Source organism: Ursus maritimus, unplaced genomic scaffold (genome assembly GCF_017311325.1).
Source record: "Ursus maritimus isolate PB19 unplaced genomic scaffold, ASM1731132v1 scaffold_1, whole genome shotgun sequence".
NCBI lineage: Eukaryota > Metazoa > Chordata > Mammalia > Carnivora > Ursidae > Ursus > Ursus maritimus.
Window position 1 is genome coordinate 49,793,706 of NW_024423343.1, and position 21,378 is coordinate 49,815,083.

Sequence of the window (21,378 nt, forward strand, 5' to 3'; positions counted from 1 at the left end):
CTGATATAATTGTAAAAGTCAAAATCTCATGACCTCTCCTTCCGTGGCCGCCTCCTTCTTTATTCCCTTCCTCTGAAAATTTTCTAGTTCAAAATATAAGCCCTTTGGGAGTTGTGTCATCTGATTTCAAGAGAAAATTTGGGGTATAAATAGCTTCCAAGGATCAGTTGAGCACTGATTGGACAGAGGGTCAGTTTTCACAGCTCCCCGGCCCCCCATCTATCCATAGCTCATGTTTAGGGACCCTTAACTTTCTGCTTTATTGACCTCTTAGGACTAAAAAGACAAAACAAAACAAAACAAAAAAACCTATATCAAACAGAGGAGACATTTATCAGAGGTCAACAGTGATAACATTTTACACATATACTCCTTATCATTTGTTTTCTGTAGAGTGCATTTTGAGAATTCCTAAGGAAACTACACCGATGACTATGCTTTTATGTTGTAAGATTCTTAAACACAAAGTCTTTATTTTTTAAGAGCGCTCATGATGTAAACAATTATGCTTACTCTGCCATATAACATTAGGATGAAGGGTAATTGAGCTCTTGGATATTTTGAAAGCAAAATTAATTACAGTACTCGGGATCCCATTTTATCAACCTACTTGCACAAATTTATTTCAAAAATGAAATGAGGGCACAATGTAGTCTTACATGGTTTCCCTGTGGCATAATCTTATGCAAATATTCAGATATTTTCACATGGCTCAAATAGATGTATAGGCACTGTTTATGGTAATTCTCTAGCAAAAGCCCAGGATTACTATTCCATATTATACTATAGTTCTGCTTCTGTTCTATCTAGCATGAGCCAATGAAACCTGAAGAGTCCTTGTGGTGCTCAGAGGCAGGAAGACAGAGTACAAGGCAGGTGCCAGGGAAAGGGAAAACAAAAAGGAGAAGAGAGAGATGGAGAGGAGTGGGGAGAAATATGTGCCATTAGGCATGTTGGTTTTTTAAAAATTTGTTTATATTTAGTTTTTATTCACATATCTTTCAAGTTTCTTTTCTCCAAACTGGAATAACTATCTTAATGAATCTGCTACAACTTATATATAACTTCCTTAGGAACATCTTACTATACTTGAGAAATGAGTATGAAAGAGTTAGTATTTAACAGAAATACTGACTTCCTGGGCTAAAGGCATGCGAACAGTGTATACAATTTTAAAAATTTCTTTTTACTGTACCTATAATTCAAAATGCCATAAAAAATGTTTAATGTCTTTTCTACAGCAAATATACTTGTTACCGCATTAATTTGCTTCAAAAATTGTAAAGGGTTGATTCAAATGTAAATTATCCTAAAGGCAACGAAGGTGATGACTGACAATAATGAATTCACTCCCAGGATGCTGCTGCTGATTAGCAATCAAATACTATAGGAATCTAAAGACTAAAATTTCTTCTACCATCTCCATCCTCACTCTACTCCTCAAAAGTAATCATTGTAATAGTTTAGTGTAAATATCTCTGGATGTTTTCTAGACATTCAGTAGATACTTGTTCATCTCCTGCTCTGTGCCATGAACTGTTATAGGTGCTGGTGATACAATAATGCTCAAAAACAGACCAACTCTCTGCTCTCAAGGTCTTTACAGTTTAGTGGATGAAACATAAAATGAATAAACAAACCAGTAAACATACAACATGATATCAAGTAATGGTAAGTGCTAAGAAGTTGATAGTAGAACAAACAGAATAGAGGTGATTATTAGTTTAGTGGGGGGGGGGGTCAGGGAAGCCCTCTTTACCTGAATACAGTGAGAAAATGATCCCCTCAAATATGGTAAGAGAGTCTAAGCAAAGCAAACAGCAAGTGCAAAGACGATGAAGCAGAAGCAAGCCTGGCAGGGTTGAGCACAGCAAGGAGGTCAGTGTTGCTAGAACAAAATGCATTGTGGGAAACTAGTTAAGAGATAAAGGTAGAGACAGCATTTGTGATGAGCTAAGTAGGACTTTATGGATTAGGCATTGATGAAGTCTGACTTATACTTTAAAAAAGGCATTCTGGCTGCAGAAGAAAAAGACTGAGGTGGGTCAGGACAAGAACTGAGAGACCAGTAGGAGGCTGCTGCAGTAGGCCAGGAGAGAGATGATGGTGGCTTGGCCTCTTTCCCATTCATTGCTGGTACAAATGCAGAATGGTACAGCCACCTTGGGAGAGAGTTTGGAAGTTTCTTTAAAAAGCGAACCACACTCTTACCATATAAACAATCCAACTATCGTGGTCCTTGGTATTTACTGAAATGAACTGGAAAAGTCTGCATACAACTACTTGTAATAGCTTTTTTGTAATTGTCAGAACTTGGAAGCAACCAAGATGACCATGGTTGAATGTATAAACAAACTAGTATATCCATAATCATAGATTATGATTCAGCAATTAAAAAAAGAGATATTAATACATGAAAAGACAGTTTGGTGTTTAGATCTATAATAGCTAAAAAGGCGTTTTAGTTCCTTGCAAATGATTTTTATATTTCAAAACCAGAAGTACAACTGATGTGCTCTATTAAGTGAATATTAATATAATGCTGAGTTGTGCCTTTGTCATCTATTGGATTTATAATCCATGCTGGTAGTTACAACATGGTGCTCACGAATGATAGAAATATTCTTTCTTAGCCTCTCTATCTCTCTCTCTATATATATATCTCCTTAGCCTCTTAGCCTATATATGTTTATATATATCTCCTTAGCCTTTATATTATTAGAGAAAATGAAAGAAAGATTGAAATTAATTTTAAGGAATTGGTTCATGTGATGTTGAGGGCTGGTAAGGTGAAAATTTTCAGAAGAGGCTGACCTGTCTAGAAATTCTGACAGGTGTAAATGTTAACAATCTTTAGTCTGAAAGCAGTCTGAAGGCAGAATTCCTTCCTCTTAAGGGAATCTCTGCTTTCCCTCTTAAGGCCTTTAATTAATTGGATGAAGCCCACTCATATTATGGAAGGTAATCTGCTTTACTCAAAGTCTACTGATTTAAATGTCAATCATAATAATCACATTTAAAAAACACCTTGACAGCAACATATAGACTGATGTTTGACCAAATAATGGGCACCATACCCTAACCATGGTTAACATATAAAATTAACCATTGAAGAGGTATTTGTTGCTTTTTCAAAATTTACTTTTAGTTATAGGATAGTATATCTCATGCTTTCCTCTTTACATACTCCTCCTTTATTCCTGTATCCACAAATGAATTCACATTACTCTTTCTCCAAGATTATATGTTCGTTCCTTCTTAATAAATGACATCATGCATCATGATTAAGAATTACCATATTACCAGACTCCTAAGTCTCATATCCGTATTTGACATCTCATTTCCATATGTTGATTTTGTTGATTATCTGTCTTGGATAATTTATGAGTTTAGAACAAATAGCCTTAAAGTCATCAACATCAAATTTTCAAAGAATCAATTGACCACCATTACAATGTGTCTGTCATTCTACTTCAAGTAGCTGATAAAACAAGGCAGCAGGAGAATTCTTGGAGCTCGGTGACATCACAGAATTACACCACAATTATTCCCATTCCACCTGTCCTGTTCTGTGGTTTTATTTGATCACTGGATAAGAAATAATAGAAATGGCATAAGCCCTAAATTTTCAGACCATGTAATGTAGTGTCTTGCTGCAAAGGGCTAAACGATCCAATTTAAAATGGACAAAATGCTAAAAAAAAATGTTTTGCCTTGACTTACAATGTCAGTGTATTAAGGGTAAATCAAAACCACCCAAAATTAAGTTCCAAAAGAAAGTTAAAAAAGATACAAAGTAAGTATTAATCAGTATTAACTTCCAATTACGTAAGGCTCTTTTATCTTCATGTGTGTACATGTAGTTTTGTAACTCCAGCACTGAAGTTGTATATATTTTGTCATAAGGCATTTCATAAATGCATTTGTGTTTATTTAATACCATGAAAAGTAAATACTGACAAATCACTGTGCTCTGAATGTTTCTAGAAAAGAGCAGCACATAGAGGTCATCATATAACCTTTTGAGACTCTTTTTGGTAGCATTGGGTGCTGTGGGTGGGCTTTCTACCTTTTTTGCCCTTTCCTTGGTCCCTGCCCTCTCAAGATGGTGTGACTTGTTCTGGAGGCTTTAACACATGCTGTCATTCTGGCTTCCTTCCATCAGCTTATGATCCTTGGGCTTCACTCCGTACAAAGAGAATCGCCTAAGCGAATGGAACCCCAAAGCCAAAATTAAGCGTGCTAAAAATAGCTCTGAGCTATTAAATTGGTGCACTGACACGGAAATAACAAAGTCAAGTGACAGACAGATGTGGCCTGTGTTCTTCCCGGAGGCAAGGCTCAGTCGCTCTGTAGTGTGTTATTTGTCATTTGTGGGGAGCCTTTCACACTGTCTTCCCAGTTCAGACCTTTAGGAAGTTCTGGATCACTGGAGCTGACCAGCCTTACTGGCAGATACTCCACCCATCAGTCCAGTGAGTGTGGTCTATCTGGAGCTTCTAGAGGACAGGGACAATGCAGTGTTTTCACTTCCTGTTCACTTCCCCCCTCATGTAGTTGATTTCGTCAGCCAGCAGTTCTAAACACGCCTGATTTCCACACTCAAGACAGCATCTGCACTTAACTTGGGGTGTTTCTCTTGAACTTCCGGGGGCTCTGTAACCTAAAATGAGCTTTCAAAATCATCCATTTATCTTTTGTTCTTCACTTTTTAATCTGTGATGTTGATCTCAGAATGAATACCTTTTAGAGTACTTTATTATTTTCCTAAAATTTAGAGATAGCACTCAAATGAAATAGCAGATGTTTAGAGTACTTGATGTATTATTTTCCTAAAATTTAGAGAAAGCACTCAAATGAAATAGCACACGTGAATGACTTTGTTAGACTCCAAGGCCTTCTGCAAGCGGCCTGTGCTAACTGCATTACACATATGCAAGATTAGTAGATACAAGATGACTTCAGTAGCTTCTATTTCCTGTTTTCTTTCCACTCCAGTTGCCTCCTTCAATAACACACATCTGTTGATGAACTCTCTTCTCTATTTTAGTTCTATTCATTACTCGAATAGTCTGTGAATTGATATCTCCAGACAGGTATCTCACTAGTTCATTGGGAAGCTGCAAATGCTCAGGTCCGTTAGTGCTTGCCTTCAGAAGACAATCAAGTTGAGAAATTCAGAGCTTTTCAAATGTTAATCCAATCATTTTTCTTTTTTTTAAGTAGCTCATATTAAGGGATGATCAGAGAGTGATTTGCTGTATTTTCAATCCTATTGCAATGTCTGTTATCAATGTTTTCTTCACTTTTTCCTAAAGTTTAATCGGTATAAATTTTTGTAGAAGACTGCTGGATACCGAAGATGAGCTCAGTGATATTCAGACAGATTCGGTCCCATCGGAAGTACGGGACTGGTTGGCGTCCACCTTCACACGGAAAATGGGGATGATGAAAAAGAAATCTGAGGAAAAACCAAAATTTCGAAGCATTGTGCATGCTGTTCAAGCTGGAATTTTTGTGGAAAGGTAAGTGAAATTGTTAGTATCTCAAGATAATAAAATTTGGAAAGCAGGAGATTACTTATCATGTCAAAGTTATGAGTCAAATATTTTACTTACTGAGGAAAACTTCAATTATAAGTATACCCAGAATGAGCAAATTTAGAACTTTGTAATGAAATTGCCTAAACAAAAATGTTTTGTCCTGAGTTTATTATTTTTGTTTCTTTCAAACTGACATAAAGACTGGGGCGCCTGGGAGGCTCAGTTGGTTAAGTGTCTGCCTTCCGCTCAGGTCATGATCCCAGGGTCCTGGAATAGGGTCCCACATCAGGCTCCCTCCTCAGTGGGTAATCTGCTTCTCCCACTCCCGCTACCCTTCCCCTGCTGGTTCACTCTCTCTCTCTCTAGCTCTCTCTCGCAAATAAATAAATAAAATATTTTAAAAAAAGAAAAGACTAAAAGCAAAGACTTTTGAATGGCCAGTGCCCTCAAATGTACCTTTGTGAGCAACTGTTTAAAAAATCCTAGCACATTCATATATTACACAACTAATTTTACCTGAATAAAATGTAACGTTTCATAAAACAAATTCTATACTACATAATAAAGTCAAACAGACCTTTCTCTGCATTAAAGTGAAAGGAGCATCTTTCCATCGTGGGAGAAAATCTCATTATGTCTGCTTTTGAAGAGTTTTTTGACATTTATGTCACTGAAGCAACGAATACTTGATGGCCCCTAGAAGCACGAAATCAAATCACCATAGTTTCTCATGTGAAATACATGTTAATGTGGCCTAATTTTATATGCGTTTAGCCCTTAAGAATACAGTTTATATAAGAATTAAAACTAAAGAAAATACTTGAAATAAACACGTTACATTTGACAATTTTGAAAACTAGTTAAATTATATATAAAAAGATGAAACATTTTTTAAACTAATAAAATTGAGGAAGGGAGAATTTTTTTGTCAATGTACTTAAATTTAAGAGAGATCACATCATTTTTCATCTTCTGATATCTCTAGTTATTATTTCTAATGAACATTATACACTTTAATTTTCCTCTGTTAAAGGAAATACATTTGGGTTTCTAAAAATGTAAATGAGAATTCATTGCAAGAAGTATTTGATGCCCTTCAACAGATGAATGGATAAAGATGTGGTTCATATATACAATGGATTATTACTCAGCCATCAGAAAGGATGAATACCCACCATTTGCATCAACATCGATGGAACTGGAGGGGATTATGCTAAGTGAAATAAGTCAAGCAAAGAAAGACAATTATCATATGGTTTCACTCATATGTGGAACATAAGCAATAGCACAGAGGACATTAGGGGAAGGAAGGGAAAACTGAAGGGAGGGAAATCAGAGGGGGAGACGAACCACGAGAGACTATGGACTCCCGGAAACAAACTGAGGGTTTCAGAGGGGAGGGGGTGGGAGGATGGGGTAGCCCAGTGATGGGTTTATTAAGGAGGGCATGTGTTGCAATGAGCACTGGGTATTGTATGCAAATAATGAATTGTGGAACACTACATCAAAAACTAATGATGTACTGAACGGTGACTAACGTAATAATAATAAAAAAGTATTTGATGCCATTTAAAAATATAACTACAACACATAAAGCTTGAAATCACTTGTTTTCTGCCTCCACTGTCAATGATAACAACCACTTAGTGATTATTTAAATTATTTTGAGTATTTATTAACCATATTTAATTGGCTTTGATAAAAGAATCTTCATAATAAGCAATTTGATTAGTGTGGTGAGGTGATACCCACACCCCCTTATAAGATGCACAAAGTAGTCCCAATTCTGCCAGGTGGGACCAGAAGTCTGCAACAGGGAAGCAGGGCTAGAGAGAAAGAATATCTATAACCATATTGCCATTTTTAAAAAACAATTTAGGAAAGTGTATGACAGTTATTGATTTTCACTAACACCAAATTAAAAATATCTCAATTGTAGCTCAGAAAGTCAGTGAGAGAATCACGATAAAAAAGAATATGTGTGATTTGATGAAAGAATGTATATTTTGTCTTTTTAAAGAAAATATTGTAGAACTTGGCAAACTAAAAAGGATGCAAACCGTGGGAGTAAATTTCTATTTCCATCCAGTAAAAGATTAACATTTCTGTAAAATATATTGATATGCTAAATTTTCTTTTTTTCATATGCTACATAAAATATTTAATGGCTTGTAGAAATATCAAATATTCTTGAACTAAACTAGCAAGCAGTCTTGAAGAAATCAGTATGTTAACAAACATATGGAAATCTCTTTGATTACTCTTGTATCTTGTATCTTGAATTTTCAAAGATAATCATCTTCAATTTTGAAAATTAAAAAGCCTTCCTGAGTATTCTCTCAAGTCTTCCCTCCCAAGACTCCATGACTCCTCAGGTCCTGGTAATTCATTACCCAGATATACCTCGAATCTGCTCACTTTCCCATCTCCCCTTCTCAATCCCAGTCTCCAGCTCTGTCATCTGCCATCAGAAATATGACAATATGGGGCGCCTGGGTGGCTCAGTCATTAAGCGTCTGCCTTCGGCTCAGGGCGTGATCCCGGCGTTCTGGGATCGAGCCCCACATCAGGCTCCTCTGCTGGGAGCCTGCTTCTTCCTCTCCCACTCCCTGTGCTTGTGTTCCCTCTCTCACTGCCAATCTCTCTCTCTGTCAAATAAATAAATAAAATCTTTTAAAAAAAAAAGAAAAGAAATATGACAATAGCTTTCCAGTTGGGCCCCCACTTCCTCAACTGCCCTCTCCAAACAAGTCATTTTACAGTGATGTTTTAAAATATAAATTAGTCCCTGTCACTCCTAAACTTAGAACCATCTGACGGTTTTGCATTCACTTGGTATTAAGTGCGACTTTGGTATCATGGTTTTGCAGGATTTGGCACCTTTTTACCTCCTTGCTTCATCAAATGCTACCTTCATTTTGACTGAATATTGTTCTGATTTCGACCCCATGAACATCCCTAACTCTTTCTCCCCTTGAGACCATTAATCCTGTTATGCCCTCTACCAAAGATTTTCCCTGCCCTTGCCCATGGCTGGCCCTTCCTGTCTTCCCAAATGTCTTCCCTGACCACTCTGTACAGTGTTCATCACTTTGTCTATCCTGACCAGTGGTTTACCTCACAGCACTGAGTGCTGTTTGTAATCATGTATTTTTTATTTATTGCCCCTCTTCACTGTTCAGTAAGCCTCATGAAAGCAGCAATGGTCTTTTCTTGTTTGCCACTGGTTTCTTACCTAATGCAGTGTCTGACATAAGATAGTTTTTGGTTTTTGTGTTTTTTTGAGTTTTTGAATTACACATTGCAACTCTAGTAAAAACTTCCAAAAATAGTTCACCATATTTCCAGTTGGACTTTCACCACCTGCAGGAGCCCAGGAAATTCATTGTTCTTTTTCAGCAACTTGTAATATGTCAGCTATTTACTCAAGTGTGAGGCAGCTGTATTAAAGTTTCCCCCACACGGATTCCGATCCCAGTCATCCTCATTTTTTTGCCCTAATATTTTATTCCCGATTATAGGATTAGAAAAGATAATGGGGAAGTTTATGGTGACTAACATAATATAATAAAAAAAATTTAAAAAAAAAAAGAATTGTAGCCAACAGCAGTGGCTGCAGAGTAGTGAGAACAGTAACGTTAATTATAATCATGGCTTTCTTGTAATGAGCACTTATGCTAGGCATTTATATCATTTACTCTTCACAAAAAGTTTATAATTATCCTCATTTTACAGATGAGTGACATTAAGTAGTTTTACAAAGATCATATAGCTAGTGAGTGGCTAGTCTGAGATTTAAAGCATGTCTTCTGGAAGCCTGGGTGGCTCAGTCGTTAAGCGTCTGCCTTCGGCTCATGGCGTGATCCCGGGGTCCTGGGATCCAGCCTTGCACCGGGCTCCCTGCTCTGTTGGGAGCCTGCTTCTTCCTCTCCCACTCCCTCTACTTGTGTTCTCTCTCTCGCTGGCTGTCTCTCTCTCTCTGTCAAATAAATTAAAAAGTAAATAAGTATGTCTTCTCTTTGCTACATCCTACTGCCTTTCTGTGCCATGAAGTCACACGGATTGAAAGTTACTTAATTTTTTAAATTTCCTACTCCTGATCATTGTATTGACCTTATTTTCCTAGTCCATTATCCTTTTGTTTCCCCTGTCTCTCCATTTTTTAGTGATAATGACTAGAAAAATAGAAAATACTGTTGTCTCAAAAAAAAAAAAACCCCAAAAAGCTAAATATCATTATTGACAATAATTATTTTCTGGGTCTGTTATAATGCAATTACTAATTTCCTTGCCCTGCAAGACTACAATAATTATGCCTATCTCAGTGGAGTAATTAATGTATTTTTATTTATAAAATGCTCTGAAATCTTCCAAGAGAGAGAATAAGGATAATTTTTTATTATAACCTATTACCCATATTCAAAAATTATTTAGAGTCATTTAAAATAAACATTAAATGGAAATAGTGAAATACTGGGGCGCCTGGGTGGCACAGTGGTTAAGCGTCTGCCTTCGGCTCAGGGCGTGATCCCGGCGTTGCAGGATCGAGCCCCACATCGGGCTCCTCCGCTATGAGCCTGCTTCTTCCTCTCCCACTCCCCCTGCTTGTGTTCCCTCTCTCACTGGCTGTCTCTATCTCTTTCAAATAAATAAATAAAATCTTAAAAAAAAAAAGAAATAGTGAAATAAAGTAATAAGTCTCTGTGATAAAATGGGGAAATATTTTATCAAGAAAGCCTAGACTAGAGATATACATAAATGCAATATTTTAATTCTGAGCTTTCAAGAAGTCAGATTAAAAGAGAAACATGAGGGGTGCCTGGGTGGCTCAGTTGGTTAAGTGACCATCTCTTGGCTTTTGGCTCAGGGTCCTGAGATGGAGCCCCGCATCAGGCTTCCTGCCCAGCGGGAGTCTGCTTGTCTCCCTCTCGCTCCACCCCTACCCCAGCTGGCATTCTCAAATAAATAAATAAATCTTTAAGAAGAGAGAGAGAAACATGAATTATTTGGCATTTATTATCTTTAAGAGAGAGGTTTTACATAGAAACTAAGTAATATGTCTTATGGATTTTTAAGACATAAGGTACGTTGAATCAAAAAGGTTAGTGTCTATGGGTGCCTGGGGGGCTCAGTCAGTCAAGTGTCTGATTCTTCATTTTGGCTTAGGTCATGATCTCAGGGTCAAGAAAGCGAGTCCTGCCTCAGGTTCAGTACTCAACGCGGAGTCTGCTTAAGATTCTCCCTCCCTCTCCCTCTGCCCCTCCCGCTTGTGCTCTGACTCTCTCTCTCTCTAAAACAAATAAATTTTTAAAATCTTAAAAAAAAAAAAAAAAGGTTAGTGTGTTCTGTAGTGGTTTTATGAAATTGCAAAATATTTTCCAAATGACTATTTCTTATATTGACCTCCCTCATATAAACTAATGATGTAATCATTAAATTATGACTTTGTTCAGGCATATAGTCTAGGAATGTAGCTTGCCAATGGACTAACAATATGGAAATGAAGGGACATTATTCATAGTTAATTCTTTCTTCCCAGGACTTTTTAGATGAACCATGTATCTTCCAGTTCTGAATAAAAGTCTATGCTATTCCTACGCATTGGGGTATCACATTGGTTTTCTTGTCACATGAACTAACGGAAGAGTTTCATATATTGGGTTTATGTCATTTTCGTTGCCCATCAGAAGATCCGGCAAATTACTAATTAATAAACATACTTCCACTGGTGCTATTATAAAAATGGAAATAACTTTGTTCTGCATAATGTTTCTTAATTTTTATGAAGTGACGGTTTGAACAAACTTCAGCAATTTTTGTCAATACGGTCTGCCCTAATATTTTTAACTTTAAAAAAGGAAGCTGTGTAAATTCTGATGATACTACATATTCTCTAATTTCCATTTTATTAAAAAAAGAAGAAGAAGAAGAAGAAAGAAATCCATAAAGGAAATATTTTGATGACATTCAGCTTCAAGACCAAAAATTTTGGCACATAAATGGATGCAAAACCAGAATATTCCATCATTGATATGGTGGTATGCCAGAAAGCTTTGTTGCACATACAAAGAACAGTCTGTTTTAATAGGGATGAAGCAAAGAAAAAGATGTCAATCATATTGACTTAGTAGGGTGCTTGTGTGTAGATGAATTCATATTAACATATGTCACATTGTAGATTCTCAATAAATGGTGACCATAGTTATCATTGTTGCTACAAAGAGAGCCTGTAACTAATGATAAAAGGTGAACATGCCAAAAGTAATCTTTCCCCTTATATTTAAAAAAGTAGTTGAAAACTTTGAATAAATGAGTCTTATATATACACTTATTTTTCTTTTTCAGAATGTACAGAAAGTCCTATCACATGGTTGGTTTGGTATATCCAGAAGCTGTCATAGTAACATTAAAGGTGAAATAATTTCAGTTATTTTAATTTTTCAAATAGTCATGTTTTCAAATCTTCTTAAAATGGCTGGGCAAAAATGAGAATAGGTCTTTGCTACAACATGTCCTAAGTTCCAAATCATGACTCATTGTAGACTTATATGAGGATTGATTTACACTAATGTCACATTATAGGATATTAATTACTCCTTGGATCTTGTGAGATTTTGATTTCGTCAACTATGAGCACAAATATTACTTATTTTTTTATTTTTAATAACCTTTAGAAACCAACACAATATTTTAGTATGAGAGAAAGTAAACACTTTTCTAAAATATAGTACAGAGAAAATGTATAAATTAACAGGTTAAGGAAGGAAATATCACCAGTAAAGAATATTTTTAGTTAAATAGTTCTTACTTCCTGAGATACCTTCTTGTCTTATTTGTCCTCAATGAAGCATCTGCAGTAGTTTATAAATGTGAATCATCATTGTTGATAAAAATCCCCCAAAGTGGAAAACTAACCTTTTACTCAATGGGAAACCCCTGACAGGAACTATAAATAGCAGCCTCCTAACAATCTGAACTAATTCTTGTGTTAGCTTTAGAATTTGATAAAAGATTTGTTGGCCTCATTTAAGCTTTACTAATGGTAAAATGTCTTCTAACACAACCTTCAGAGATTTTAAATTTACAAACAGATAAAGCAAGTGTTTGGGGATCAAATCAGGGCCAAATGCAAGGAATTTAACAAAGGCATACAAGCAAATCAAAAAATATCTCCTTGGTGTTTTCAAGTGATTAAAAATACCATTTGAAGCTGTTATCACAATTTTCAAAAGCAGTATTTTTAAAAGAGACTGTTTGAATACTATTTATCAGATTCTCAGTTTAGTTTCAGCATGTTATGGTACAGATCATTGTCTTCTGTAAAAATGTATTAAATGAATAAAGTTCTAAATAATCCCAGCTCAAATTTAAAATTAATGCATAATTTTAAGGTTGCCCTATTCAATACTAAACCTGCTGTGTGTATGTAAACACACACTTTACTAAGAGTGTCTAATAATCATTAAAACTGACTGTTGTATTTCTTCAAATTTTTAAAATTTCCGTGATTTATTTAGTATTGGAGCTCCCACTTTATGTGAAAACCTCCTTAGTGTATAGGACTGATTTCACTTCTTACAAGTCCATTTTGTGAACCCCTCCACAAGTTTTCAACCCGGAATTACCTAAAGCAAAAATCATGAGGTAGCTGGAATGGTTTGGCATAGCTCTCATTGCTTACTCTCCCACTGTCAGTGGATTTTTTTCCAAGGGTATGGATGTGTTTCCCTATATGCCTGACCACTTCCCTAGGGAATCGCCTGAAATGCTATAATTACTTTCCTCCTCCTTCTCCTCAATCAAAAGACTCACTTCCTTTTCCTTTCCATCTGTCCCTGGAGGAAAGTATACATGAATCAGCCAAGGTTAGAGTGAGTAATAAGGTGGAATATACTTAAAAGCAGACATAAAATATGAAAGCTTTAAATCAAAGAATGAACTCTTATGGTGGAATTTCAAGCCATGTAGAATGTAGTGGGTGAGAAAGAGAAGTTGAGGCTCCTTTCCCCTATCCCTCCATTGATATCACCTTCATAACCCGTAATTCTACCTTAAAATGAAGCCCACTCTGGGCAAGTGATTTATGGCATGAATTTGAAGAGAGATTGAGAATAAGATCAGTATTATAGTGTTATCAGGTTTATTACATCAAGTTTGATAACTTTGGGATTAGGGGGAAGATTTTAAAACTTACATTACACATTATGGCCTCACTTTTGTGAACCCATGGATACTAAGTGGCTCTGTCATATAAATATAGTCTGATGTTCTAAATCAAAACGTAGCCTGGTAAATCTATAATGCCTGATCTCTCCAAGAATTTTTCATAGAAAGAAACAACTATATCATATTGCCATCTAAAGTATTTACTCCTTTTTTTTTTACAGGATGTTGATAAATGGTCTTTTGATGTATTTGCTTTAAATGAAGCAAGTGGAGAACACAGTCTGAAGTTTATGATTTATGAACTGTTTACCAGATATGATCTTATCAATCGTTTCAAGGTCAGAAACATGGAACAAAAATGAAATGCTCTTAGAATTAGTTATCTGAATAAGAATGAAAATGCAGAACATCGAGTCATTAATCAATGCATTTTATAATGTTTCTAGTTGGCAGGTCACAGAACAGGAGGATGAGTTCACCACATGATATAGCCATTTTCCACGACTCACTGACATATATCCACACGGAGATCATGAGGCCATTGTAGCCTCATTGCAATGTTTTTAAAAAATATGATCTCCTGTGTTCCTAAAACACAGATTGAACCTTTCTTGGCAGCTTTTCTTAAACTGAGATGAAAGGGCTTTTAATTAATTTCATTTTAGAGCCATTTAAGCAGCAGATTTGATCCAGATTTCTGAGCATTCTGCAACCTGTACCTTTCATCATTACCAGTGGAATCACGGAAATTTTAGAGCTAGAAGTACTGGGAGGTCATTTATTTTAATCCCTTGTATTACAGATAGAAAAACTAGACATCACCAATTGTAACTGGGAATTTTACCCTTTTAAGCAGTAGCCTTCTGTCTTGACTCTGAAAGATACAAACATTCACAGACGACAGTATGGGTAAGAATGTTAGTTCATCTATCTTAGTTAAACAGCTGGGGGTTACGATCTTTCTTAGGATTGAAAGCTAACAGGTTAATGAAATAGTTTTTCAGAACAACCTACATTTAACTTCAAAAAACTGCTGCCCACATCTGACACAATTGTGTCCCACCCCAAACATTGTTGTGCTCATGTTGATTTAGTGCTACTATTTTAGTCAAAATATAATCATAATTATTACTTTTTGCAGATTCCTGTTTCTTGCCTAATTTCCTTTGCAGAAGGTTTAGAAGTTGGTTACAGCAAGTACAAAAATCCTTATCACAATTTGATTCATGCAGCTGATGTCACTCAAACTGTGCATTACATAATGCTTCATACAGGTATCATGGTAAGAAAGTTTTTATTACCGAAGTTTGTTGGTTTGTAATATCAAATTCCTTTCTCCTACATTGCCATTGTCCCACATTGCCATTGTCCTTTCAATACCCACAGGAGTATTATAAGTGATGATCTTTTGGATTTTTGAGGGTTAATGAGTTATTCGTAATATACATTTTCCGAAACATATTTTAACTCCATTAAAAAAAAAAGATTCCCAGAGGCAAATGTAAATATACTGCCTATTTTCCAAAATTTGGACTCCAGAACATTTTTGTCTATAATTTTTTCCCCAAAGGAATCAACCAAAAAACCAAAAAGTGACCTAGATAAAGTCTTGGGATAAAAGTTAGTTATAGTGCTCTTCCCTCATATTATCATGTTCTCCCAAGCTGACTTCTGTGGAGTTTTCTTTTTTACTTGAGTTGATAATCACAATCAATCCTAATATAGGGATTTGGGAAATTATTTATGTGAATTTTTCCAAATTCTCCTTCCTCTTCTTTGTATATAAATGAATCAATGAATAAGTAAATAAAAGATTCAGCAATGCAATCCCAGGACAACAACAAGTAAATGTTAGGAATTCTGACTCTGCCTGGAATTTCTGTAATATCTCAGAGTTTAGGGTGACTCCCAGAAAGTGAAAAGGAAGGAGCAACTCTTTCTTCTTAAAATTCCACACTGAGGTGGGTTCAAAGGGGTATAGGCCATATGAGATGCCCAAATCTTGGTACCTTCTTGATTCCTTATGTGTCAGCCTATGCTGAAGTGGTGCCATAAATTGCCTTTAAGTAGAATGTTCCATCAAATCCCATAATATATTTTGACTTCAGAAATCACACACCTGTTCTATTGGGTCATTGGCACTCAGATCTATGTAACTAATACTCTTTGGGGCCCAGAGATCCTCAATACCTCATCTGTCCACACCAGAGACTAGTCCTACTCTGGTCCCATGCAAAGTCCCTAGGGCCACAGTATATTGTCTTGAAGATCTTGAAAACTTACAACAGTTATATGATTTTTCAACTTTATTATATAAATTTTCATATTAATTTTATTTTTCCCCAAGAAACTATAGTGTTTTGTTTGCTATACACACAATCCATTTTCAGTGGTTCATCCAATAGTGTCTCATATGATGATTGAAGAAATTGTTTACTTCTCTTCTTCAGCTTTCTTTGCTTCCAAAATGTTGCATATCCATCAATGCCTTGGGCTCAGATCCCACTCCTAACCCATGTTTTGATTATCTGTTGCTCCAAAATTTAATGGCTTAAAACAACAACTTAGCAATAACTCTCAAGGGTCTGTAGTTACAAGGGTCCCAACTAGCAGGTTCTCATTTGAGGTCGTTGATGGGCTTATAGTCAGCTAGCAACCATAGCTGAAGACATCTGAGAACATCACTGGGCAAGATGTCCATGGTGGTTCATTCACATAGCTGGCAGCTGATAATGGCTAATGGCTAGGAGCTCAACTTTTAAGAAAGGCTTTTAATAAAGGATTTTCTTGAAATCTCACCACCAATTCAACAGAAATCAGCACTCTACCACAAAATTACAAAGTAATGTAACCTGTTTTGGAGTTAAGTCCTATTTGGGGGAGGCAGAAATCTCAAAAACCGTTATGCAGTAGCATGAGCCCCTTGTGACCTTGTAGAAGGCCGAACTGTATGTGTTGTCAACCTCATACCTTGTGTTTTCCTATTGTAAGGTATAAATGGTCTTCATAGACTTATGGTATGAATGTGCCCATTGGCTGAGATCAGATGCAGTCATGGCTAGACTTCCTTGGTCCTAGGTTGAAGCTTACTCACTCTTCTTTCCAGGACTCTGATTTGACACCTAAAAGGAGGAAGTAGAAGTTAACAATAATAAGTAGAAAATCAAGCATGCAAAGACATAGCTTTAAAATATTATAAGCTTTTAGAAAGTAGTATTACCTATAATTGTTTCTAGCATGTGTGCACAAACACACACACACAGGAATTCTTTTAAAGTTCCTTTGCTTTAATAAGACTTCACTGTCACAGCTGTATCTTGAGCTCTTGGCCTCCTGACAGCCACAAATGCTATTATCCTTGAAAAAGTCACTTCAGCCTCTTCCTGGTTAGAGCTTCTTGCTGTTTCCGTTCTAAGGCCTTGGTCTTGAATCTGATAGTGAGATGGTTTTCACTTTAAGTGTGGTATGTCCTCTTTCCTGAATTCTGTGGCTTTGAAAAAACTGAGAAATGAAATATTTAAGTGATACTCTGAAATGGAAACTGAAGTGATTAAGTTTCTTCAGAACAAGATGGAATGGAAAAGTAATGTCTGCTTCAGTATAATCAAATATCTACTTAAATTATGAAATGCAATGAGAAGATATATACCATTTTATGCTGGGAGGTAACCAAAATTTCATCGTTTAAAAATACGTTTTGCTTACATACATTTCTTTTTCTTTTTTTTTTTTTTTGCTATCAGTATAAACAGAGCCAAATAAAGTCTCCTATTTTGCTTCAGAACCTCTCTTCTAAAGGTGACATTGAAGGGATGAAGGACGCTGTTTTATTGGTAAATAGGGAAATTCAAATCCATGATGTGACTTTTCCCTCAGGCTTGTGAGGAGGACTTGTTCCCAGATATAACAAGCCATTCCAACTTCTCTGGAAGACGGGAAATCTGGCCCAGTCTGGCATGGCTCCTAGAAAGTTGATATTAGTAAAGATCACATAATCCATAATTTTCCAATCATAACAGAACTTCACTCTACTTTAGCAGGTTTCATTGGGGAACTGTTTTCTGATTTATTCATCCTTCAGCAACAATGTGTCAGTGGGCTATTTACTCATCCATTAGTTTGGCCATTACAAAAATAGTCTAGTGGAATACTGTCATTGTCATCTGAGATCAGGAAAATACATTTAAACTACAGGAAGTAATGAGAAATTTTATGATAGATGGTAAGAGGAAAGGCAAAATGAATTGTGAATTTATTGCCTATGTTGCCAAAACTTGGTTTCACAGCCAGCTTGATAGCTTTAGGGAAGTTATTTTAACAAGCTTTTCTTTAGATGACAAAAGTAGTGGTAGGGGAGTATTAATTTTCACACAGATGAATGCGTTGGTTCTTTGAAACAACAAAAAATGTATTACAGAAATATCCATTTAGCGGAAACTCCTCGGATTTGATATGGGGAAGACTGGGTCACTGGCTTCAGTGTTTTAGTTGAAGCCCTGCCATTTCAGGACAGTCTTATCTGTGACATTTCTGGAGCACTCTAGTGGCAGCCCCAAACTGTCAGGTAACTAATGCAGCCTGCCACCTGCAAAATGTTCTGAGGACCCGTGCCTGAAGGGGATTGTGATGAAGTTATTGTCCTTCAGTTTGTTACTGCCACACGGAATACCCTCAGCCTGGGAGCGGACACGGCAGAGGAGAGTTGATGCTAGTACACCCTCTGTCTCTCTCTGTCCTTTGACAATTACCTTGTAGCCCTGTGCCAAGGTGACAGTGGTATGTGGTAGCTTAATCCATTTGCTAAAGAGCAAATCGCTTCACCAAATGCTGCCAAGCCACCTCCAAATGTCTCTCTGAATTTGAAATCTTCTGAGGGCCTTTGTAAGGGAACACTTGCATTTAAAGGCTCCTAACCCTGTGTTCTAACATTAAGAGTAGAACAAAGAAAGATGATGTGAAATCTATTTCCTTTGGAAATTGTAGTCCATTGACCACACCCAGGAATAGCCTCCCACACTCTGGAATGACTCAATTTTTCTCCAATCAATTTACAAAAAAATATGCCACTATGTCTCTATTCTACCAACTATGTGGAAATTCTGTTCTTGCAAATAACTTCTCAGACAACAATGTTTGGAAGAGTGGAAAGAGTACAGGCTTTCAAGGCAATCAGACATAGGTTCGAAACCCTGTTCTACCATGACCTAGATCACTCACTCTCTAACTTGGTTTTCTTGTCATTAATATGTGGTTAATAATACTGACCATCCTGTAGGATGACAGTGAAGAGTCAACGATATCATATATGTAAAGCACCTAACTTAGTTCCTGAAATATAATAGGTATTAACACACATTGTAATATCAAAAATAATTATCAATTTATTTTTATCATATATTATTTTATTTTATGTATATTATGTATTAATATTATTGTAACACTTTCTGTACTGGATAAATTATAGCAAACTATGTCATCCCATTCAAAGGGCTAGAGAAAAAAGAGTCTAACTCTGTAATTTAGCTAAAAGTGTTGTTAATTATGCTGTTTTAGACACACCAGGAACTAACAGGTCAATGTGATTTTCTGACCTGAAATTCTCCCAACCTTATATACACACATACACTTTCTCTCGCACACACACAAACATACACACACACACTGAATAATTCAGATGTGGAAATTTACACCATAAGTCTTAAAGCTCTATTTAGAGCTTCTACCCATCAACATACCCAGTTAAACCATCTAGAAATTCTGCTTCTGAAGCCTTAGAAAAACGTATTCTGCATATTGCTTCCCTCAAGTAACGAATGCTGTTGTCATCCACAGAAGAAATATTGTGATCTCCGGAAGGAACAGAAACTTTGGAATCAGATTTTGGGTTGAATTCCTGCTCTGCCACTTGATAGCTACGTAACCTTTGGCAGGTTGACTCAATTCTTAAGGATTCAGCTTTGTTATCTGCCAAGTAAAGATAAAAATAACTATCTCATGAAAGGAAAACAAGATAGTTATACAGATTAAAAGAGACCATCTAGCTAAAATGTCCAGTCAATGTTAGTTCCATCTCCTTTCTTTCTGACATTATTATAAAAACTATTGATGGCAGTCAGCATGTCTCTATGATATAATCTGAGGACTGCTCATTTTAGAGTTAGTCTACCGGGACATTTCTCTAGGCAAAATGCACACTGCGGTTTAGATGAAGCACAGTGTCTGCACTGCTCTTGACTCATCGTTTTAACCCTTTATGTCTGCCCATGAGGAATCAGAAGCATGTAGGTTATGTGCTGACCACTGTGCTAGTTGGGAAGAGTGATATCACTCAGCCTCATTCTCTCTGGCATGTTCTCATGAATCACTTACAAAATCCATGAATTTAAGCAGTCATTTTCTGAGTTGAAATTCTCATGTGGAACCAGTGTAAAATGAATGAACAACGAAGGAACTAAAAATCAGCCCAAAATTCTACTTTCACTAATACAAAATAGACATGCTTTTAAATTAAGTGTGAGAGTTCAACACTTCACTCTCTTCAAACTATTTTATAATTTAAACTTAATTATTAGGGCTATAGTGTGGCAATAAATAAGAGGAATTCATGGAGGAAGTACTATTTATGGGAAGCAGAGAATAATGAGACTAAAAACAGGAAATAAGTATAATCAATTTGACAGCTAGGAAGATAATAATTTTAAATACTTATGAGATAATCTATAATTAAAATCCATCTCTGCTGCCCTAATTTAATGTTTTTTATAATTACGGCTTTATATTCTATATTATTGTAGGTATTAAATATTGCTGTTTTTTTAATCACAGTTAAATCTGTAAATCTTAAATATAATCAATAGGAAATACATAAGGGGCACCTGGGTGGCACAGTCTATTAAGTGTCAGACTCTTGGTTTTGGCTCAGGTCATGATCTCAGGGTCCTGGGATTGAATCCTACATTGGGCTCCATATCAGTGAAGAGTCTGCTTAAGATTCTCTTCTCCTTCTGCCCATCCACCCAATATGCGCACTCTCAAATAAATAAATAAAATCTTTAGAAAAAAATAGGATATACTTAAGAAAATTGGCGACTTGTTTCTAGGATCAATTTTTTTATATATAAAACAATGAGTTTCTGGGAGTACAAAAGCTTGTTTAACTTCAATTGCTATTCATGTCATGGTGTTTAATTCCACAGTCTCATTGGGGACATTAGAGGCTCAGTCCCACTTCAGTCTATTATAAAGGCCATTCTTCCTTTTAATGACTCACAATTAAATGTACCCATAAACACAAAATAGCTAGTTATATCAACTCCCATTGGTTCTGAAAATCATTTCTGCTTCAGTCATCCAGCTGTGAGACATTTATTCTTGAATTGCAATCACTAAAGGTATGTTAGCTCACTATTATTTTCCAAACTCAATGCCTTCTACAGTGCATTTAAGGTAATAAGTTCAATAAAATGACAATTTTTCTGTATTTTACACAATGACAAGATTTGTGAAAGGCACAGTGAATACATTAACCTAAAAACTTCTCTTAAAACTCCACAGGGAATGATCACTAATTCTATTTTCATGGGAACTGTGACTGAGAGGGTAAATAATTATTTGCCTCAGGGTCAACAAAGATTTAAAACCAGAATTGTCTGATTATCCATAGTCTCTT

At 36.1% G+C, this 21,378-nt stretch overlaps 1 protein-coding gene across 4 annotated transcripts in view; it reads left to right on the top strand.

Moving 5' to 3' along the window:
* The window catches only part of PDE1A (phosphodiesterase 1A), a 241,138-nt gene that overhangs the window by 163,087 nt on the left and 56,673 nt on the right, over positions 1-21,378 (top strand). For all 4 annotated transcript variants that reach the window (XM_008687225.2, XM_008687226.1, XM_008687221.1 and 1 more), the window contains exons 3-6: positions 5,343-5,525; positions 11,889-11,955; positions 13,931-14,047; positions 14,851-14,991. In XM_008687225.2, the coding sequence (XP_008685447.1) occupies positions 5,343-5,525; positions 11,889-11,955; positions 13,931-14,047; positions 14,851-14,991 (508 nt within the window). The remainder of the gene's footprint in view (positions 1-5,342; positions 5,526-11,888; positions 11,956-13,930; positions 14,048-14,850; positions 14,992-21,378) is intronic.